The 23208-nt window shown below is 41.0% G+C and overlaps 1 protein-coding gene across 1 annotated transcript in view; it reads left to right on the top strand.

Moving 5' to 3' along the window:
* Nucleotides 1-20328: 20328 nt before the first annotated feature.
* The window catches only part of UBE2O (ubiquitin conjugating enzyme E2 O), a 77759-nt gene continuing 74879 nt past the window's right edge, over nucleotides 20329-23208 (top strand). Inside the window, exon 1 of the mRNA XM_036755440.1 lies at nucleotides 20329-20694. Within this exon, the coding sequence (XP_036611335.1) occupies nucleotides 20359-20694 (336 nt within the window). The 5' untranslated portion in view covers nucleotides 20329-20358. The remainder of the gene's footprint in view (nucleotides 20695-23208) is intronic.

Here is a 23208-nt window from a genome sequence, read left to right on the forward strand (position 1 = left end):
TCTCTCTGTTGGCCTGGGCCTTAAGACCACATGTGGCCCTCTAGGTCCTCAAGTGTGGCCCACTGACTGAATCTAAACTTCACAGAAGAAATCCCCTTAATAAAAGGATTTGTTCTGTAAAACTTGGAGTCAGTAAAAAGGCCGCACCCAAGGACCTAGAAGGCCACATGTGGACAAAGGTTCCCCACCCCTAGCCTAGGACCTGTGATTTAGATGTACAAGAGTTAGACTGTACCTAATCCCAATCCCAGGAAAGATATTGGGCAGAAAAATGACTATCCAGCCAGACCTATGGATTTCACCAAATGCAGAAATATAAAACACTCAAATAGCCCATTAGACATCCCACCCTCCACCCCCAACAAGGTAAAGAAATTTTGTTACAGTGTTAAACCAATACTTCCCACTTAGCTTAGCTGCTATGGAGGGTTGGCAAGGTCCAGATCTCCTGTCCCCTTATGGAATGACTTTAGTCCTTCGGCTGGGGGTCAGTACTATTGGCACTCCTTTTCTTCCGCCAAAAATCAAGTTCATATGGAAATCTCCTAGACCAGCTCCCAACTCTCAGCTCAGGAACTCTTAATCACTTGGGAGCCCTAGAACTCAGGATTACATATGAAGGAACCCTAAGGCTAGCAATATCAGTTCTCAGTATTGCTGGTCTGCTCAGAAAAGGAGACAGAAAGGCAAAGGCAGGCAGGAATAGAAGTCCAAAAACTCCTTTCTCAGGCTTACCTGGGTAAACACAGATTGCTCACTATGTGCACCTCCTGCAAGTCACTATGGGGGTGAGGAAAATTCCCCTCATCGCTGCTTTATTGCACTTTTGCCTACAAGTCCAAGGAAGAGAAAGGGAGAAAACGATAAGGGAAAAGGGGTGAGTCATTTCACAGCTGACTCTTGCGGCATACAGATAGGGGGAGGACATCCTCCTGAGCTACCAGGCTATCAGTAATTAGTGGTCGGCCCCAGCGCACAAGTCCACCTCTATGGAAAGTGCCCTTTACGTGCAAGGTCTATACCATGTAATCTCATCAAGATGATTGGAGGAAACTCCAAACTGATCACGGGCTCTCCTGATTGAGCCTCATGACAAAGAAACCATTGGTAACTATGGAGTAGTTCACTTGAGAGATGACTACAAGAAGTTAATGAGAGGAAAAGAAAATAAAAATGAGTATAGACAGCTTTTTCTAAGAGTTAGGCTTTAAAAAGAAGAAATATGGGATGACAGCTTGAGGGAGTGGTAGGTTCAAGTGAAGGGTTTTTTTTAAGGATGGTGTATACTTGGGTATGTGTCTGTGGGCATCAGGGAGAGATCAGGCATTAGGGAAGATTAGAGAGAACCCACTCAGCTTGGAGGACACTGATGCAGGGAGACCACTCAAAAGCCTACATCTAGGCCATGTGACCCTGTGGTCAAGTGATTGTCAACCTCCACAGAGCTTGTTCTAAGAGACAAATGAAATTAGGTTGTGTCCACGTTTTAATTTCTCTCAAGCTGGCTACATACATTCATTACATGGGAGTTACAGTCCAGAACCGCACCCCCTCCAAGGGGGGGCCAGTCCAGAACTCGCTCAGTTTGGGAGCTTGGGGTGCTCAGTTTACCCCTCCGTTGTTTTACCTCCAGACAGAGGAACAAAACCTCTTCTATCAGACCACCTCCCCCGCCCCCAACCGCACCAGACTACTCCCAGGCTTGGGCTATGCAGAGGGAAGAATCAGTCGTTCGCACCGCCCCCCTCCCCGCCCCCCCCCCCCCCAAGCTGGAGCAGAACAGAAGGAGCTTCCACAACTTTAATTAAATCAATTCAGGCTTGGGTTGGGGTTTGACCAGGATAAGACCCATCTCATTATCAGTAATGATAATATCAGAACTTTGACCAAAGCAACATGGGGGGAGGGGAAGGAAAGCTTTGAGTCTCCAAGATACCGATTACTAAGAAAAATAATTTTTCACATGACCCTGTGATCCTCTAGGGCATGTACATTGTCCCCAGCAACAACACTCCTCTGGATCTGTGAGCTTTATCATTCATTTGCCACCCACTATTAGCCCAAGGCCTAGCAATATCCCAGCATTTGATACTCTCCCTATCACTGGCTACATAGGAACAAAATGTCTCCAAGCCTCTCCTCCCACTCTCTCATCTCCATCTTCTCCAACCTCGTGCACTTCTTCCACTGTGCCTTCTGAGATGCCCATTCCACATTAAAGCACCTTCTCCACTCACACTCCTTCCATCTCTTTGCTCACCCCGAGCCTCCCTCAGAAGACACACATCCCTGGAGGCTTTTACGTACCTGCCTGCCTCCAGATCATTCGGTTCGCCAACGAGGACACTTTCTTTTTTCTCCTCACCAAGTCCTGCCCTTTAACATTTATGTCAATACGCCCTTAAACTGTCTTAATTCCTCCTCTCCAATTCCTCAATCTCTTCTCCTCCTGTGACCTGCTCCAGCTTCCTACCTCAGCCATACAGAAGGATGGTCACACCTCGGACCTCATCATTAACCACAAGGATTCTACTTTCACGATCAAAAAACAAGAACAAAAATAACCCAAAAAACCTCTGACATGGCCCCTTACCATAACCACCTATGGTTCTCTCTTCCAGGGCCCTTTCTCCTTATGATTCATCCCACCTAAACCTATTGTAGAGGGTGTCTGGGTGGCACAGTCGATACAGTGCTGGACCTGGAGTCAGGAAGACTCATCTTCCTGAGCTCAAATCTGGCCCCAGAGGCTTACCACCTGTGTGGCCCAGGGCCAGTCACTTAACTCTGAAAAAACAAACAAGCAAAACCCTGGGCCCAGCTGGTTTTACAAATGAATTCTATCAAACTTTTAAAAAAACAATTAATTTCAGTATTGCATAAATAAGATGGAATCCTACCAACTTCCCTCTGTGATACAAATATCCGAGGGGATTCAAATCAGAGAAAGAAAATTATAGACTAATATTCTTAATGAATATCAGTGCCAAAAACTTAAATAAAATATTAGGCAAGAGGCTATAGCGACACATCAGAAAGGCTGTGCGCTATGACCAGGCAAGATGATAAATAATAATAGCATTTATATCGTACCTACAATGTGCCAGGTCCTATGTTAAAGTCATTACGAATCTTGCCTCATTTGGTCCTCACAACAACCTTGGGAGATAGGTGCTCATGTTATACCCATTTTATAGGTGAGGGAAACTGAAGCAAACAGAAGTGAAGTGACTTGCCCAAGGTCACACAGCTACTAAGTATCTGAGGGAGGGATTTGAACTCAGGTCTTTCAGACTCCAGCCCCAGGGCTCTATCCACTGTTTCACCTAGCTGTCTCATTAGGATTTATACCAGGAATGCAAGATTGGTTTAATACTAGGAAAACTATCAACATAATAGACTTAGCACAGTGCCTGGTGCATAGTAGGTGCTTAATAAATCTTTACTGATTATTAATAACAAAATCAATAAAAACCACACTGTGATATCAGGAAATACATAAAAAGTTGTTTGTTTTTAACAAAATACGAGATCAATTTCCATTAAAAACAATAAAAATATAAGAATAAATGGACCTCTCCTCAATATGGCAAAAAAGTATCTGAAACAAAGAGGCAGCATTACATATAATGGAGGTAAATTAGAGGTCTTTCCAGTAAGAAAAGGTAAAACAGGGATGTCCATTAACAACACTATTATCTGACACAGTTCTAGCTATAGTAATAAAACAAGAAGAAGAAACTGGAGGAAGAGCATAAGCAAAGAGGAAGCAAGATAATTGTTTTTTGTAAATAGTACGATGGTCTATAAAGAGAACCTAAGAACATCAACTAAAATTAATTGAAACAATTAGCAATTTTCTAGCAATCAGCAATGTGGTAGGATATAAAATAAGCCCGCACACATCATCAAGTATTATATCAACAGACTCTAGCAGGGAGCGATGAAAAGAAAAATTGCATTCAAAATAATTACAGAATGTATAAAATATTTAGAAGTTCACCTACCAAAGCACACACAGGAACTATACGAATACAATTACAAAATACTTTTTTTGTGTGAATATTTTTTTTATTTAGTTTTCAGCATTGATTTTCACAAGAGTTTGAATTACAAATTTTCTCCCCATTTCTACCCTCCCCACCACTCCAAGATGGCATATATTCTGGTTGCCCTGTTCCCCAGTCAGCTCTCCCTTCTGTCACCCCACTCCCCTCCCATCCCCTTTTCCCTTCCTTTCTTGTAGGGCAAGATAAATTTCTACACCCCATTGCCTGTGTATCTTATTTTCTAGTTGCGTGCAAAAACTTTTTTTTTGTTTTTGAACATCTGTTTTTAAAACTTTGAGTTCCAAATTCTTTCCCCTCTTCCCTTCCCATCCACCCTCCCAAAGAAGTCAAGCAATTCAACATAGGCCACATGCGTATCATTATATATAACCCTTCCACAATACTCATGTTGTGAAAGACTAACTATATTTTGCTCCTTCCTAATCTATCCCCCTTTATTGAATTTTCTCCCTTGGCCCTGTCCCCTTTCAAAAGTGTTTGTTTTTGGTTACCTCCACCCCCATCTGCCCTCCCTTCTATCATCCCCCCTTTTTTTTATCTTCTTCCTCTTTTTTTCCTGTGGGGTAAGACACCCAAATGAGTATGTATGGTATTCCCTCCTCAGGTCAAATTTGATGAGAGCAAGATTCACTCATTCCCCCTCACCTGCCTTCTCTTCTCTTCCTACAGAACTGCTTTTTCTTGCCACTTTTATGCGAGATAATTTACCCCATTCTATCACTCCCTATCTCCCTCTCTCAATATATTCCTCTCTCGTCGCTTAATTTGATTTTATTTCTTTTAGATATCTTCCCTTCATCTTCAACTCACCCTGTGCCCACTCTTTCTCTCTCTCTCTCTCTCTCTCTCTCTCTCTCTCTCTCTCTCTCTCTCCACACACATATATACATACATACACACTCACATATACATATATACATAAAGATATATACATATGTGTATGTGTATATATATATATATATATATATATATATATATATATATATATACACATATGCATATTCCCTTCAGCTACCCTAATACTGAGGTCTCATGAATCATACATGTCATCTTTCCATGTAGGAATGTAAACAAAACAGTTCAACTTTAGTAAGTCCCTTGCAATTTCTTTTTCTTGTTCTTTTTCTTGATTACCTTTTCATGCTTCTCTTGATTCTTGTGTTTGAAAGTCAAATTTTCTATTCAGCTCTGGTCTTTTCACTGAGAAAGCTTGAAAGTCCTCTATTTCATTAAAAATCCATATTTTGCCTTGGAGCATGATACTCAGTTTTGCTGGGTATGTGATTCTTGGTTTTAATCCTAGCTCCGTTGACCTCTGGAATATCGTATTCCAAGCCCTTCAATCTCTTAATGTAGAAGCTGCTAGATCTTGGGTTATTCTGATTGTGTTTCCACAATACTCAAATTGTTTCTTTATGGCTGCTTGCAGTATTTTCTCCTTGATCTGGGAGCTCTGGAATTTGGCGACAATATTCCTAGGAGATTTCTTTTTGGGATCTATTTGAGGAGGCAATCGGTGGATTCTTTCAATTTCTATTTTGCCCTGTGGCTCTAGAATATCAGGGCAGTTCTCCTTGATAATTTCTTGAAAGATGGTATCTAGGCTCTTTTTTTGATCATGGCTTTCAGGTAGTCCAATAATTTTTAAATTAGCTCTCCTGGATCTATTTTCCAGGTCAGTGGTTTTTTCAATGACATATTTCACATTGTCTTCCATTTTTTCATTCCTTTGGTTCTGTTTTATAATATCTTGATTTCTCATCAAGTCACTAGCTTCCACTTGCTCCAATCTCATTTTTAAGGTAGTATTTTCTTCAGTGGTCTTTTGGAACTCCTTTTCCATTTGGCTAATTCTGCCTTTCAAGGCATTCTTCTCCTCATTCGCTTTTTGGAGCTCTTTTGCCATTTGAGTTGGTCTATTTTTTAAGGTGTTGTTTTCTTCAGTATATTTTTCAGTATGTTTTTGGGTCTCCTTTAGCAAGTCATTGACTTGTTTTTCATGGTTTTCTTGCATCCTTCTCATTTCTCTTCCCAATTTTTCCTCTACTTCTCTAACTTGCTTTTCCAAATCCTTTTTGAGCTCTTCCATGGCCTGAGACCAGTTCATGTTTTTCTTGGAGGCTTTTGTTGTAGGCTCTTTGACTTTGTTGACTTCTTCTGGCTGTATGTTTTGGTCTTCTTTGTCACCAAAGAAAGATTCCAGAGTTTGAGACTGAATCTGGGTGCGTTTTTGCTGCCTAGCCATATTCCCAGCCAACTAACTTGACCCTTGAGTTTTTCAGCGGGGTATGACTGCTTGTAGAGTTAAGAGAACTATGTTCCAAGCCTGGGGGGATGCACCAGCTCTGCCACACCAGCACTCCTCCTTCCCCAAGAACCCTCAACCTGGACTGGACTTAGATCTTCAGCAGGCTCTTCATTCCTGCTCTGATCCGCCACTTAATTCCTCCCAGCAGGTGGGCCTGGGGCCGGAAGCTGCCCTACCTCTGATGCCCCAGGGGCGGTGGCCGAACAGGAACTCCTTCTACTCCCGCAGCTTTTCCCACTAACCTTCTCTGTTGTCTTTGGTGTTTGTGGGTTGAGAAGTCTGGTAACTGCTGCAGCTCACTGATTCAGGGCACTAGGGCCCACTCCACCCAGCTCCTGGTCTGGTTGGTCCACACTGCCCCTGCTGGGCTCTGGTCCACTTGGCTCTGCTCCGCTCCCAGCTCCGTGTGGGATAGACCTCACCCAGAGACCATCCAGGCTGTCCTGGGCTGGAGCCCTGCTTCCTTCTGCTATTTTGTGAGTTCTGCAGTTCTAGAATTGGTTCAGAGCCATTTTTATAGTTTTTGGAGGGGCTCAGCGGGGAGCTCACGCTAGTCCCTGCTTTCCAGCCGCCATCTTGGCTCCACCCCACACAAAATACTTTTTATAGAAATAAAGAGTGACCCAAAATAACTGGAGACATTAGTTGCTCATGGTTGGGATATGGCAATATCGTAAAAATGACAATATGAACTAAGGATATTTATTTATTCAGTACCATATCAAACAATCTACTAAAAGATTACTTTAAAGAGCTAGAAAAAATAATAAAATTCAGCTGAAGGAATTATAATGTCAAGAGCCTCAAGGGAAATAGTGAAGTAGAAAAAAAGGAAGAAAGGGTACCTACCAGTATCAGATCTGAAACTATACTATGAAGCACTTCATCAAAACTAATTGGTACTGACTGAAAAGCTGATCAATAGAACAAACCAGGTATACGAGATACAGAAGCAAATGAACATGATAATACAGTATTCAATAAACACAAAGACTCAAATTGGCTCTCTGGCTCTCCCCCCCCCCCTCTCTCTCCCTCTCCCCCTCCATCCCCACCCCTCTCTCCCACAAAAAATTCCAAATGAATACAAAATTTACATATAAAAGGTCATATCGTCAACAAATCAGAGGAGTATATTATAGACACTCTGGCCCTCTCTCTCAAAGCCAGGTTGTCACTTCTGCCCCTCAAAGTTCTAAGGTGCTGTGACAGATTGAGATTGTCTCTTCTCTAATATCATTGGTTCAAGTAGTCCTCCCCTCTCCTCCTTCCTCCACCCTCCAACTCCTGTTTTCTCTATATTATTAGGGACCAGTTGCTATTGCTCTGTCCCATTTATTTTTTTAAATTAATTTATTTTTAGTTTTCAACATTTACTTCCATAATAAGATTTTGATTTTCAAATTTTCTCCTCCCTTTCTTCTGATAATAGGCACTACTTATGCATTCATATTAAACATATTTTCACATTAGTCATGATGCATCCTACTTAATTTAACATCAATTACCTTTTACGAAAGGATGCTTTCTTAGATGATACAATAAGAGTAAAATACAAATGCTTCTCTCCAACCTCTCAAGACCATACTCCTCCATGCTACCTTAGTCTCTGGGGCAAGTATGCTCAAAGCTTAGCTTAGTTCCTATATAGCACTGGTCAACACCAAGATTAAGTCTAAGACTGTATCTCTGTCAGATGAGGACTTATCCCAACTACCTCTGAACTGATGTCCTAAAGGTCACTCCCAAAGGTCACTCCTTTCTACTCAGAGTATTGATGCTGCATGGCTGCAAATGTGAACTCTTGAATGCTGGGGTGCCAAGAGTGATTCTACTCTATACTTCAGAGAAATCAATACTGTTGTGGCTACAAACCAAACTTTAGAATGCCAGGATGCCAAGGCACCCTCTAAATCTTTTGAACTTACAAGGTCAGGAGTTCTACTCCCTTCACCAGTCACCATGAGCAAAGAAATAACTCTTAAGTAACAGACAGCTAAGGCACAGAGGAAATGACTGAGGCTGGCAAGCCTTTTTGAATGCTATTACCATCAATTAAGGATCCCCCTCCTTATGAGGTGGTTAGCTGACCAGAACCAGTTAAGGAGAGTCTTTGCATGCTTCAGTGTCTTGACAAAGCATTTCCATTATATATCATCATGATTTTCCTGGAAAGTTGCATTAGTAAGCTTATGAGGTGTGTGCATTCACTAGACTCATGTGGTTTTCAAAAATTAATTAATTAATTTAGTTTTAGTTTACAACATTCAGTTCCTCAAGTTTTTGAATTTCAAATTTTCTTCCACTTCCTCTCCTGCCCCCTCCCCACCAAGACGGCATGCAATCCAATGTAGGTTCTACATATACCTTCACACTAAACATATTTTCATAATAGTCAAGTTGTAAAGAAGAACTATAACCAATGGAATGAAACATGAGAAAGAAGACACAACAGAAACAAAAACAAAAACAAACAAAAAAAAAGGAGAGCAAATAGTTTGCTTCAATCTCTGTAATTCTTTCTCTGGCTGTGAATTGCTTTTTCCATCCTGAGTCTTTTGGAGCTGTCTTTGAACCTTGTAATGCCGAGAAGAGCCAAGTCTATCAAAGTTAGTCATCAGAGATACCGCATGTCTGTAATCGTATATAATGTTCTCCTAGTTCTGCTCCTCTCACTCAGTGTCAGATCATGTAAATCTTTCCAGGTTATTATGAAGTCTATCTGCTCCTCATTTCTTATAGCACAATAGTATTCCATTACATTCACATACCACAACTTGTTTAGCCATTCCCCAATTGATGGACATCCCCTTGATCTCCAATTTTTTGCCACCACAAAAAGAGCTGCTATAAATATTTTTGAACAGATGGGTCCTTTTCCCACTTGTGTGATTTCTTTGGGATGCAGCCCTAGAAGTGGTATTGCTGGGTCAAAGAGTATGCACATTTTTATAGCCCCTTGGCAAAGTTCCAAATTGCTTTCCAGAAAGGTTGGATCAGTTCACAACTCCATTAGTATTCCAATTTTCCCACACCCTCTCCAGCATTTATGATTTTCTTGTTTTGTCATCTTAGCCAATCTGACAGTTGAGATGTGGTACTTAAGACTTGTTTTGATTTGCTTTTCTCTAATCAATAGTGATTTGGAGCATTTTTTCATATGACTAGAGATATCTTTAATTTCTTCCTGTGAAAAATGCCTGTTCATATCCTTTGACCATTTATCAATTGGGGAATGACTTGTATTCTTATAAATTTGACTCAGTTCTCTGTGTATTTTAGAAATGAGGCCTTTATCAGAGACACTGGTTGTAAAAATTCTTTCCCAATTTTCTGCTTCCTTCCTAATCTTGGTTGCATTGGCTTTGTTTGTACAAAAACTTTTCAATTTAATGTAATCAAAATTATCCATTTTGTATTTCGTAACTGTAGTATCAATTAAGTTGGGACTTTTTTACTGTTTTAGAAGGATAAATTAATTGTCTTCGATTGAGCCTTACTAGGTGCAAAGTCCCAGGCCCAAATCCCTATCTACTAGGTTCTAAGCTTATGCAGGTGTGAAGCCCCCAGGGTCCTAAGGGGAGTTGCTAAGACCAGAGCCAATAGTAGGAGCCTAAGTTCTGGTCCCTCAGATGACATCTGATGACAGCTAAAGAGTGTATAAAAAGAGAGAACAGAACTATTTGTGAGGGGCTCTCACTCACTGGAAGATTGTTGGTTTGCAGACTCTGGGTAGCTGCTGGAGCCCCCTGGCTTTGAAAAAAACCCAGATTCTGGTGCTTCTCTTTTTAGTAACTATGTATGTGATTGCTTAGACAGACAGCTAGAAGCCTGTCTGCTGATTATTGTTTATTTGCTATTTATATAATGTATGTTTGTAATTTGTTTGTATTTGCTCTGAAGTTCAGGGTGCTAGCTTTTTCCCCTGAACTAAGTGAATGATATTTGTATGTTGGATTGAGATAAGATTGTTAACCCCTTAACATTGCTTTCCTTAGTAAAGCAGATCAAAAGAACCTGTGCTGGCAGCGCTCTTGTTGTTGGGCTTGTGTTGGTCTTTCACCCCCACAGCAGCTGCTAGCCAAATTGTTCCAAGAGTAATGCTCTCTATCTCTTGTTTGGTCATAAATTCTTCCCTTCTCCATAAATTTGACAGGTAAACTATTCCTTGCTCTCCCAAAGTGCTTATAGTATCATATCATATATCATATATCATATTATATCTAAATCATGTATCCATTTTGACTTTAATTTGGTATATAGTGTGAGATATTGGTCTATGCCCAGTTTCTACAATACTATTTTCCAGTTATCTCAGAAGTTTTTGTCAAATAATGAGTTTTTATCCCAGAAGTTGGAGTCTTTGGGTTTATCAAACAGTAGATTACTATAGTCATTGACTACTGTGTCTTGTGTACCTAACCTAGTCCACTGATCCACCACCCTATTTCTTAGCCAGTACCAAGTAGTTTTAATGACTGCTGCCTTACAATACAGTTTAAGATCTGGTATGGCTAGGCCACATTCCCTAGCATTTCTTTTCATTAATTCCCTTGATACTCTGGACCTTTTGTTCTTCCAGATGAATTTGGTTATTATTTTTTCTAGCTCTATAAAATAATTTTTGGTAGTTTAACTGGTATGGCACTAAACAAGTAAATTAATTTAGGTAAAATTGTCATTTTTATTATATTGGCTCAGCCCAACCACAAGCAACTTATGTTTTTCCAATTATTTAGGTTTGACTTTATTTATGTGAAAAGTTTTGTAATTGTGTTCATATAGTTCCTGGGTTTGTTTTGGCAGGTAGACTGCCAAATATTTTATAATGTCTACTTTAAATGGAATTTCTCTATCTCTAGCTGTTGGGCTTGGACTCCAGTTTTAAGATCAAAAAAGAAAATATCTTTCATAGCTATGGATAGGGGAAGACTTCATGATGAAATAAAGGATAGAGAGGATTTTGAACAAAGTAAATGAAAAAGCTCTTGCACAAACAAAATTAACACCATTACAATTGGAACAGACTAGGAAAAAAATCTTTGCAGCAAGTTTCTCTGCTAAAAGTCTCATATCTAGGGTATCTAAGGAAATATATATAAAAATGATAATCCCCACTAGACAAATGGTCAATGGATATGAATTAGCAGTTCTCCAGAAAGAAATCCGAGCAATCAATAACCATACTAAAAAGAATGCTCCAAATCATGAATAGTTAGAGAAATTCAAATTAAAACAATCCCAAGGCTATACTTACATTTATCAGTCTGGCAAAGAGGAAAAAAATTTAAAATGACAATTGCTGGAAATACTTTGAGAAGATTGGTATATTGTTTGTTGAGCTGTGTATTGATCCAGCCATCCTGGAAAGCAATTTGCAACTATGCTGCTCCCCACCCCCACCAAATTACGGAATTGTACATATACTTTTGGCTTAGCAATACCACTACTGGACCTATGCCCCTAAAAAGACCAAACAAAGAAGGAAAAAACCCATATGCACAAAAACAATGACAACAATATTTGTAGCAAAGAACTGGAAACTAAGGGAGTGCCTATCACTTGGGGAAAGGCTGAAGACATTATGGCATATTAATGTAATGGAAAATTATTGCAGTGTAAGAAATTTGAAAAGGGACAGTTTCAGAGAAACCTCAAAACAGTTGTATGAACTGATGCTGAGCGAGGTGAGCAGAACCAGAAAAACAATTTATGCATCAACATTGCAAAGAAAAGTAACTTTGAAAGACCTAAGAACTCTGATCAATGCAATGACTAATGATGATTCCAGAGACAATTAAGAAACATGCTAGTGCCTCCTAACAAAGAGGTGATGGACTCAAGGTGCAGAATGGGACATCATTTTAGACATGGCAAATGAGTGGATTTATTTTGCTTCACTGTGTTTATTACAAGGATTTTATTGGGGGAGAATAGGCAGGAGAAAGGTGCTAGCAATACAGCTGCTAAAAAAAAAGGAAGAAAAGAATCATTGAAGCATTTTTTAAAATGCACAGAAGGGAATACAAGGAATTTCAGAAGAAAACACATAAAACTGCTTTAAATATAATACGGTAAATTTATTAATTTTTTTAAATCAAACTGTACAAAACACAGATTTGTGGTTTGATATATAATCTCTGTTCTACTTTATATAATGAAATGTTCTCTTTGTGTTTGTTAAATTCAGAATTTAAAAAAAGAAAAAATTTTTTTAAAGTTCACTAGATTTTATCAACTCCTCCAATTATAATCTACAGGGTGTTCCTAAAGTCTGGACACATAGGCAAAATGCATATTTTCAAGAAATTAAATGAATGAAATTTTCAACATTTTATTTAATTGGAATATTAATAAATAATATCTTCCATATGATTTCCATCATTTGTGATGCAAAGGTTGATGTGCTTTGTAAGATTCACGTGAACGCAATGCAAAAACTCCACATTGGAGTCAATTTTAGTACATTCACTCTTCATGCATTCAATCAAGTGTGTTGCATCTGTGATTTTCATTGAATACACTTTCTCCTTTAGCATACCCCAGAAAAAGAAGTTAAGGGGGCTAAGGTCTGTTAATATTCAAAATATTTCAAAATATGCATTTTTGCTTATGTGTCCAGACTTTAAGGACACCCGATATTTGGGAAGGTATACACTTAAGTATTTTATACTGTCTGGTATTTTAAGTGATCTAAAATAAGATTGACTAATATTGCTGACACATGGTATAGTTTCTCTTTTTCACTTTTGATTAAATCTATTTTAATTTTATAACTTTGTCTGAGATCATGATTACTATCCCTGCTTTTTTTACATACTAAATTCTACTTCTGACCTTTATTTTATCTTTGTATTTCTCATTTTTATAATATTTCCTGAAACATATTGTTGAATTCGAATTTTTAATCTGCTGTTTCAATTTTATGGGTAAATTTGTCCCATTCACAGTCTAAGCTACAGTTACTTGTTGTATTTTCCTCCTTCCTATTTTTCCTCACTACCCTTCTCACCTTATTTACCTTATCCCTCCTCACTCATCTGCTTTACTTCTACCTACTACCTTGCCCTCCTATTCCTTAACCTACTTACCCCTGTAAGAGTCTCTCCCTTGTTCTCTCCCAACCTATCCCCTTGCCCTCTTTTTTTGAATTTAGAAGACTTTTATACCTATATATATATATATATATATATATATATATATATATATATATATATATGTGTTGTTCCCTTTTTAACCCATTCCCAAAGAAAGTAAGGCTCCAGCATTATCCACCCTCCCCTACTAGCTTTTTCTGTATCAATTTTTCCTTTTATGTCTCACTTGTATGAGATAATTACTCCTTTTTCTCTCTCCCTAAACAGTCTTTTTTAGAATCATCCCATCATGCTCAGCTTAGACCAAGCCTTTCTTTCAAACTACCCAAATGATGATGACAATCATAAGAGTACTGCTAATATTTTCACATATATGAAGTAAACAATTTGACCTTACTGAGTCTCTTATAATTGGTCTTTAATGTTTACTTTATATTTCTCCCGGAGGTCATATCTCGAATTTTCCTTAAGTTCTGGGTTTTTTGTTATAAAAACCTGAAAGTTTTGAGTTTGTTATATGTCCATTTTTTTTCATTCAGGATACTTAACTTTGCTCTACAGAACATAGTATTCCAAGACCTATGGTCCTTCAAAGTAGTAGCTACTAGGTCTTGGGTAATCCTTATTATAGCTCCATGACATTTAAATTGTTTTATTTTCTTGTTGCTTCTAATGTTTTCCCCTCAACCTGGGAGCTTTGAAATTTGGATATGATATTCCTGAAAGTTTTCCTCCTGCGATCTCTTTTAGGTGGTGATTGGTAGATTTTTTCTATTTCTACTTTGCCTTCTTGTTCTAGAACTTCAGGGAAATTTTCTTTGAAAATTTCTTGTAATATTGCATCAAGATTCTTTTTTTTAATCATTATTTTCAGGTAGTCCAACTATGCTTAAATTATTTCTCCTTGATCTGTTCTCCAGATCAGTTGTTTTTCTGATGAAATGTTTCACTTTCTCTTCCATTTTTTCATCCTTTGGATTTTATTTTATGATTTCTTGGTGTCTTAGAACATCATTATCTTCCCCTTGCCCAATTCTAGTTTTCAAGAAATTATTTTCTTCCTCAAGTTTCTGATTCTCTATTTGCAGTTGGTTAACCTTCTTTTCATATTTTTATTAATTTTCTTGGATTGTTCTTATTTTTTTTTCTAATTTTTCCTCAATCTCTCTTATTTGATTTTTAAAGTCCTTTTTAAGTTCTCTCAAGAACTCTTTTCGTGCTTGGAACCATTTGATGTTTCTCATTGAAAAAGGAGTGACTTTTTTTTAGCTCCATTATCTTCCTCTGAGTATGAACCCAGAACTTCTCTATACCCACAGTAACTCTCTATGGTTAGGTCCTTTCTCCTTTGCTTACTCATTTTATTTTTTGTTTTGTTTTTAGGCAGCTCCCAGTGTAATTAAGTTGTAGTTCCAGGTATGGGGAATGAGGCCCCAAGCCTCAGGTCCTTCTTATTGTTGTTTTCTAAGGTCTGTCTTGGGGCCCAACCTTGGGCTATCCTCTCCACTCCTAAGACACAGGGAGGGCCCCCAGCCACTCTGTTCGGCAAATGATCTTGCTCTCTACCGTCCCTCTGGTGGCTGCAAACCACAGCTGTCCTCTCTGCCCTGAAACTGAAACCAGGGACTCTGCTCTCCTGCAAGTGCCCACAGCCAACAGGGTCCCCGCCCCTTGCTACTGCTCTCACCAGGTGTGTGCTAGTTCCTTCTCCCTGCCCAGAAGCCACAGCCCAGAAGGAATTGGGTCAGCACAGCTGTTCTTGGCGTCCCTCTACAACGGAAAGTCCCTTAATCTTTTCCTACTCAGCCGTCAGAACTCCACATTGTCTGTGAGATTAAAGTTTCTAAGGCTGCAGAGTTGGCCTGGAGGTGTTTGCACTTTACACCGGCAGAACCTTTGCCCCTGGAGGTTGGGTCTTTCCTGGGGTCTTCTCAAAATGTCTTAGGAGGACAACTGCTTTATCCCATGTTTATTTCTGCTGCACTGAGGTGATGTTCTGTCTTTTTTTTTGTGGAGGAAATTTGGAGAGCTGAAAGTTTTCTGACCTACTCTGCCATCTTCCCAGAATCCTCTCTCTATGCTAACTTTTGATTCTCCTACCTGTCTGACCACTCTTTCTAAATCTCCATTGTTGGTTCATCATCTATATCATTTCCTTTAACTGTGGGTACTCCTCAAGGTTCTGTTCTTCTTTTCCCTTCTCTATACTTTTTCTTTTGGTGACCTCATCAGTTCTCAAAGGTTTAATTATCATCTCTGTGAAGAAAGGTCACAGTTCTATATGTCTTCCATTCTGTCTCCTAATACTCAGTCCTACATCACCAAGTACTTTTTCGACATTTCAAACCAGATGTTGCAGAGATATCTGAAACTCAACATGTCCCAAATAGAACTCATTATCTTCCTCCTCCCTCAAACACACCCCTCTTTCCATGTTTCCCTATTACTATTAAAGGTACTACCTTTCCTCCAACATCCTATGATTTCTTGCTCTCCTTCCCACATATCCAATCAATTGTCAGATCTGATGTTTGCCTTCACAACATCTCTTACATCAGACCCCTTTCTCTCTTTTGCATAGCCATTATCATAGTTCAGACTCTTATCATCTCTTGTCTATATAATTTTGATGGCCTCCTAATTGGTCTTCCTGCCTCGTGTCTCTCCCTATTCCAATTCATCCTCCACTCATCTTGCCAAAGTGATTTTCCTTAATTATACCTCTGACCATATTATTCTCCTACTCAATAAAATCCAGTGGCTTCCCATTGCCTATGGGATAAAATATAAACTCCTCTGTTCAGCTTATAAATCCTTTTACAACCTGGACTTAACCTTAATCCAGTTTCATTATATATTACTCTCCTTCTCATTCTCTATAACCCCAGAAGACTGTTGCATAGTTTGACTCTAATTGCCATGCTTCCTTTCCACATGGAAGTAGGAAAGATTATCTTTTTGCTTCTCTCTCAGATGCCTCAAAAAACTGTCCCAGGAAGCCAAATTCAAAGATGTCACCAAACTAGTCGACTCTTGCATCTCCATAGTAGCACTTGCACACAGCATTACATCTCTCCTTGGGGCCAGAAAAGTTGAAGTCCTTTGCAAAAATTAGTTGGGGTATACTTGAAATCTACAATTATACAGAATAAGCATTAAAAGAAACATAAACACTTTAAAATAACAAGGGTAATTACTTCAGCATCCCAGGTAGTCATCCCATAGTATAATTCAAAACAAAAGCATATTAACATCACGTGCAAAAGACACAGGCCAAGCAAAGTATCATTTGACAGAGGGCTTCAGTGACCAAATGTCTAAATAGGAACATTCTAAAACACACGCACATCCAGAGTACCCAAGCAAATAATCATAGAGAGCAAAAAAACAAAACCAAACAAACACAAAACCAGCTTGCTATAATGTCAATAAGCCTACACACAGAGATATAATCACCAGCTTATATACACATAAACAATGAGCAAAATGATGCAGCTAACAGATGTTTGCTATACTACAAGCACAGAGCACATAAACAAATCAACGTGACAGTCTAACACTAGTAATGGTATAGGTTGTTTGGTTAAAGAGGAAAACTAACTACTGCCTTTCTCTGACCTGGCCCACCTTCTTGTGGGTGGAGCCATTTTTTCCCCACTCCTTCTTTCTGGCTTCCCATGGACATGACTTTTTCCTTAGTCACCACCCTCAACTCCATCATTTCACAAAAAGAGAACCAACTCTTTAAGTCTGGCCTGGAGAGGCAACAGCAAAAGGTTTTTGCCCAAGGCCACTGCCTCAAAGAGGGATTTCTTCCCACTTCTATTTACCAAACCTTCTCCCACCATACTGTGGTCTCCTTTGTACCCAGAGAAAAACCCTATATGGTCTGGATTCATTCTGATCTCTGATATTTGGGTAGTATAATTATATATATATATATATATATATACATATATCATCAACAGAAAAGCTCTTTTGCTCATCCTAAAACTTCAACTGGCAGAAATCCCAGGGACAAGAAAATTTCCTCTGTGTCTGTAAGGTCGCCTAGCCTTCCTCTCAACCACTTCTGAGCAAATGAATACATTGGGTTAACCAAAGTTTTATCTTTATTTTGACTTTTAGAGATCAGATAGACAGAAATGGAACAGACTTTTAAAGAAACAGAGATAAACTTTGGAATAGATACATGCTTCCCAAGGTGGGGAGAGAAGAGAAGGGGTCTTTCTGCTGTAGCTTCCGGTTGTCCCAAATCCCTTCAGCCGGAGTTGTTTTCTCTTTACCTTACCCCCAAGTCACAGCAACAGCAGTAACAACAACTACACTGGGGACCTACCTAGCAAGCTGCTCCCCCATTCTCCTCCACTGTTAACCTATGATTAACCTGCAGTTGAAGTCACGAGGTATGGAGGCTATGACATCATGGCTAAAGCCACTTGAGCATGGGGGCTATGGGCAGGGGCTGGTGACAAACCCGCTGCCTCCACAACAGCAATGGGTTCTCCCTGTTGTAGTAGCCTTGCTTCCCAGGGCTCCTCATGATCATGCCTCAGCTCACTTGCGCTGTCTCTGACATCATAGCCTCATGAGAGACATCTTCTGCTCCTCCCCTCTTCCTTGGGGAAAGCAGAGGCTGAGTTTTCAGTCATAGTTTCAGCTCATGGTTCTCCAAGACTCAAGGAGATAAGGATGGGTGAACCTCTGGTGACAACAGCAAAAAAATAAAACAGAAGCCAAACAAATTTGCTGTAATTAGCATGCATTAATAAGAACCAAGGTATATTTTATATGGGCAGTCTCTAGTATTGTCACCTCTACTATATCTTCTTCACCTATAATATCATGTTAGTCTGGTTATACACTGAATGGGTCTAGCAGCCTTGAGGCCACATGTGGCCCACTAGGTCCTCAGATTAGGCCTTCTGACTGAGTCTAGTAAGGGGATTTGTTCTGTGAAATCATCAAACATTTAGTAAGTGTTTACTACATACCAGGCACCATAATAATCACTGGGGATACAAAGGCAAAAACATTGCTCCTACCCTCAATGCTTTAGCATCTGTGGATGCTTTCTGGTTCCTGCTTGGGTACACTTGTGCATACTTGGTGAAATGATTAGTCATCATTAAGATATGACTCATCTTGAGTCTTCACTATTACCTATGCTTGGGGTCCTAGCTGTACAGGTGGGGTAATAACAGCACTGACTATACAGAGTTATGAAGATCAAATGAGGTACCGTACATAAAGGGCACTGCCAACCTTAAAGCCACTCTATTTTGGTTATTATTGTTATTATTTGTTTACACGTTGCTTTAAAAGTCTCTGCCTGTTTTGGAAGGTTGTCTTATGTATATGTGTACATGTTGATTTCCTCTTTAAAAAAAATAAGTTTCTTGAAAGCTGGGAATGTTTCAATTTTCTCTTTGTACTCACAATACCTAACTCAGTGTCTGGCACACAGTAGGCACTTAATAAATGCTTGTTGATTAAATGATTGATTCTACTCTAAGATCCCTTCTAGCTTTAAGTTTATGGTTTTATAATAATAACAGCTAGCATTTCTATAGTGCTTTAAGGTTTGTACATATAGTCAAGGCTATGATTTTTCCATAAGAGCGAGACTATAAGGAAAGCTAAGCACTGAAAAAAAAAATCAATGCTTTCAAATTATGGTGCTAAAGAAGGCTTTTGAGAGTCCCTTGTACAGTAAGGTGATCAAATTAGTCAATACTTAAAGAAATTAATTCAGCCTACTCAATGGAAGGACAAATACTGAAGCTGAAATTTAACTACTTTGGTCACATAATGTGAAGACAGGACTTATTGGAAAAGACCCTGATGTTGGGAGAGATTTGAAGGCAAAAGGAGAGGAGGATAGACAGTGTCATGGAAGCAACGAGCACCAGCTTAGCCAGACTTTGGAAGAGAGCAGAGTTTAGAAGGGTCTGGGGTGCTATGATCCATGGGGTCATGTAGAGTTGGACATGACTGAACACATACATTATCTCATTTGATTCTCACAACAAACCCTGTGAGGTAGGTGCTATTACTATCTCATTTTACAGATGAGGAAACTGAGGCTGAGAGAAGTTACAGGATCTGCCTTAGGGTCACAAGGCTGGTGTCCGAAGCAGGATTCAAACTCAGGTCTTCTAGACTCCAAGTCCAGCACTCTTAATGATAGTAGCTAGCAATTCCATGCTACTTTAGGATTGGCTAACACAACACACCCTTCATTGGACATTTGAACCTCACCACAAACTGGGTAAAGCAAATGCTATTATCATTCTATCTGAACCTCACGGCAAACCCTGTGAGGTAAGTCCTATCGTTCCCATTTTACACACGAGGAAACTGAGGCTGAGACAGGTTACACGACTGGTTCCAAGTTCATACAGGTAGGAAGCGCCCGAGGCTGGATTTGTGTTAGGGTCTTCCTGACTCCAACTCCAAAATTATATAGCGCTTTAAGGTTTGCAAAGCGCCTTGCATACATTAACCGTATTCTCTGGGCCGCCTAGCCGCCTTATGAACTTCGCCTTTGTCCCACCCCTTTCTTCTGCGCCCCCAAGTCCATTTCTTCTTTTCTCAAGTCTGAGCCCCGCCTCCTCCTTCGTAGATTCTTTCCCCTCTTCCGCGTCCATCCCGGCTACTTCAAGCGAGAGCCGGCCTCGCCTCCTAGCAACCGCATCCTCCGTTCCCTGACAACGGCGGGCGGCACGTCTTACGTCATCACGCCGCAGTTCCGCCCCGTTGCCTTACTCCCGCCCTCTAGCTCCGCCCCCTTCCCGCGGCTTCCCCGCCCCCCCCATCCCGCCCCCCCCAGCTTCCCTTAGTCCGGGCTGCCAGCGCCGCCTGAGACTCTTGCTGAGCAGTCATGGCGGATCCCGCAGCCCCCGCGCCCGTCGCTCCGGCCCCGGCGGGTGGGCCGCCGGTGTGCGGCCCCGGGCAGGCGGCCGCCGGCTCGCAGCGCCTTCTCTTCTCTCACGACCTGGTGTCGGGCCGTTACCGCGGCTCGGTGCGCTTCGGGCTGGTGCGCCTCATCCACGGCGAGGACTCGGACTCGGAGGGCGAGGAGGGCCGCGGCAGCTCCGGGGGCTCCGAGTCCGGCGGCCCGGGCAACGAGGAGAGCCGCGCCAGCCCCCTGCGCCGCGGCTACGTGCGCGTCCAGTGGTACCCGGAGGGCGTCAAGCAGCACGTGAAGGAGACCAAGGTGAGTGAGGGCCACCAGCGGGCTGCGGGGGGAGGGGGCGGGAGGACTGAGGCAGCGGGAAGCGGGGGAGCCGGGGCCCCGGGGCCCGCGTGGTGGCCGAGCCTCCTAGGGAGCCCGGGACGGAGACGGGAAGGGGGCGCAGCCCCAGCCCCTGGGGTGGCGGGTCGGGGGCCGCAGCCGCCACAGACCGGCCGAGGCAGGTGCAATGGGCCCCGCGGCTCGACCCGGTGCTAAGTCATTGCACCAGGGCTTAGGGCGAGCGCCGGGTGCAGAACTCGGGACAGGGCCCTCGGGCTCCCGGACTCCCCGGGAGGTGGCTCTCCGGGCCTCCTCGTGCCTCATCGGGCCCGGGGACCGCGGCGTCCGTATTGCACTTTGCAAGCTTGGGGCGGGAGTGAGGGTTGGGGGCTAGGTCGAGCCCTGTTCCCAGAGTGGTTAGCGCTGACCCCCCTGGGAGCGACACCGACTGCATTGTGCACGGCCCAGAAGCCATCCAGAAAGGAAAGGCCCTGCCTTGTCAGTGTAGGCGTTAAGGAGGCTTGGCTGGGAAGTTCCGTGGGGGAAAATGTATATATATACATGTGTATATATTTTAAATATGTGTGTATTTTTCTTTATTGCAAAGGAATTTGGTTTGCCCTTATTTGAGCCTGAGTACCGTTTACATAGTTGCTAATGGGGAACTTTGTGAAAGCAAGTCAAATCGTTCGCAGTCCTGAGTAATGGTATGTGTAGTACAGTATTCACATTAACCAAAGCTTGGAGGAGAAACATTGAGAGCTGAAGAGGGGGTGGTGGTGCTCGTTATAGGAGCTGAAGGAATGATGACATTTCGAGGTTTGGAAGTGCATTCGAAAAGGCTAAAATGGGAGCTTTCCGGGGGAAAAAAAAAGTTGCTCGTGCATGGTTCAGATAGGGAATGAAAATAGGTGATGTATGAGTTGAAGAAGTAAATCTTAAGCATATTTGGACTTCTTGGAGAAAACGCTTTAGGAACCAGCCTATTGACTGCTGCAAATCCACCAATTTGGAGTGGGATTTAGAGGGATTTTCTTGCCCCCAGGTTGTAAGCAAACATCACTCTTCCATATGGCTGTCTGCATTGGGGGTGGGGGAAATGGATTGATAAGTGCTGCAGCTTTGGAAAACAAAGGGTTTGGCAGCATATAAACTGGGACCAAACATATTTTGTTAGTTTGTTCCCCTTTCCCAAAACGAGGATTGATATCAGTGACATACAAGCACACTCTTGTTTATGGTCTGTGTCCTCTACCCTTCCCTCCGCCACCCCCCCCCCCCCGAATTTCTTTGCTTGGGTAAGGCCTGAAATGTTTCAGCCATCTGGGTCATTGATATCGGGAGGCCTGATTTTTAGGGAGTGGGCACATTAAAAGTTAGTCCTCTGCTGGATTGGATTTCTCACATGGGGAGACAAAGGAGACTGAGGAATAGAACATCTTGGCTCATTATGAAGGGGGGTCTTTGGATGAAGATGTCACTCAGGGAGAGAGGCCCCATCACAGGAAGAGACTGTAATCCATTTTCTAGTGCCAGAAGTGATTGCAGATTCCAGCTGGGTCTTCTACATTAAATGCTCACAGACATACACATTTAACCTCTTTGTATTACATCCCCCTAACACACACACACATCTCCCACCACCACTCCCAAATCCAAATTGAGTAATAGCTGTTTCACTCTTAAAATTAAAATTCATTTGAAAATTTGGTCGGAAAATGCTGCTTTTTGCAGTAGGATGCTATGTTAATAGACACTCATCATTATTGTTTATGTCCTCAGGAAGTGGATGTTTATTGTTTATTGCATATGCAAGTGAATTCTGGTCTCTTTCTATGGGCTTTTGAAAAATGTGTTTTTTCCCCCTACCTTCTCTTTTTGTGTGTTATAAGTTAAATTTTGACTCCTCGCTGCTAGGCTCCACAGCTTCTTGATCTTGAGACAATAAAGGAGCTAGTTCTTTATTATCAGGCTCAAACTCTCTTGCCTATTTTTTTTATTGGCTTTATAAGTTGTTTCTGTCTTGGCTTCAGGGCTTAACTTTGTTTACAATTCTGGTTTTATCTGCCTTCTCTGCTTCTCTCCACTCCAGACTGTGACTTATACTTTGAATTATCTTACTACTTTCGAAGTCATCATGAAAAAATTACCTTATGGTTCTTGCATAAATTCTAACATATACAAATTCCGAATATAATAATGAATTAGTTAAAATGTGGTTAGGCTAACTGATTAACTGTGTTAAAAAAACAATGCTTTTTTTAATTTGCTAGCATATCCTAGTTTCTGTGTTCCTACCCTGCAGATTAGGGCATATCAGAAGAATGCTTAGAAAGTTGTAGATTGTAGCATGATGGGCTCATAGAAATAGTTTTGATGAATTTAAGATTTTTTGAACATGCCAAATAGGAAGCCCATTAAAGATCAATTTCACATTTAATCAACTTTAACTTATTAAAAATAAATATATCCAAACAGCACCTAAAAATTCTTTAT

Source organism: Trichosurus vulpecula, chromosome 4 (genome assembly GCF_011100635.1).
Source record: "Trichosurus vulpecula isolate mTriVul1 chromosome 4, mTriVul1.pri, whole genome shotgun sequence".
NCBI lineage: Eukaryota > Metazoa > Chordata > Mammalia > Diprotodontia > Phalangeridae > Trichosurus > Trichosurus vulpecula.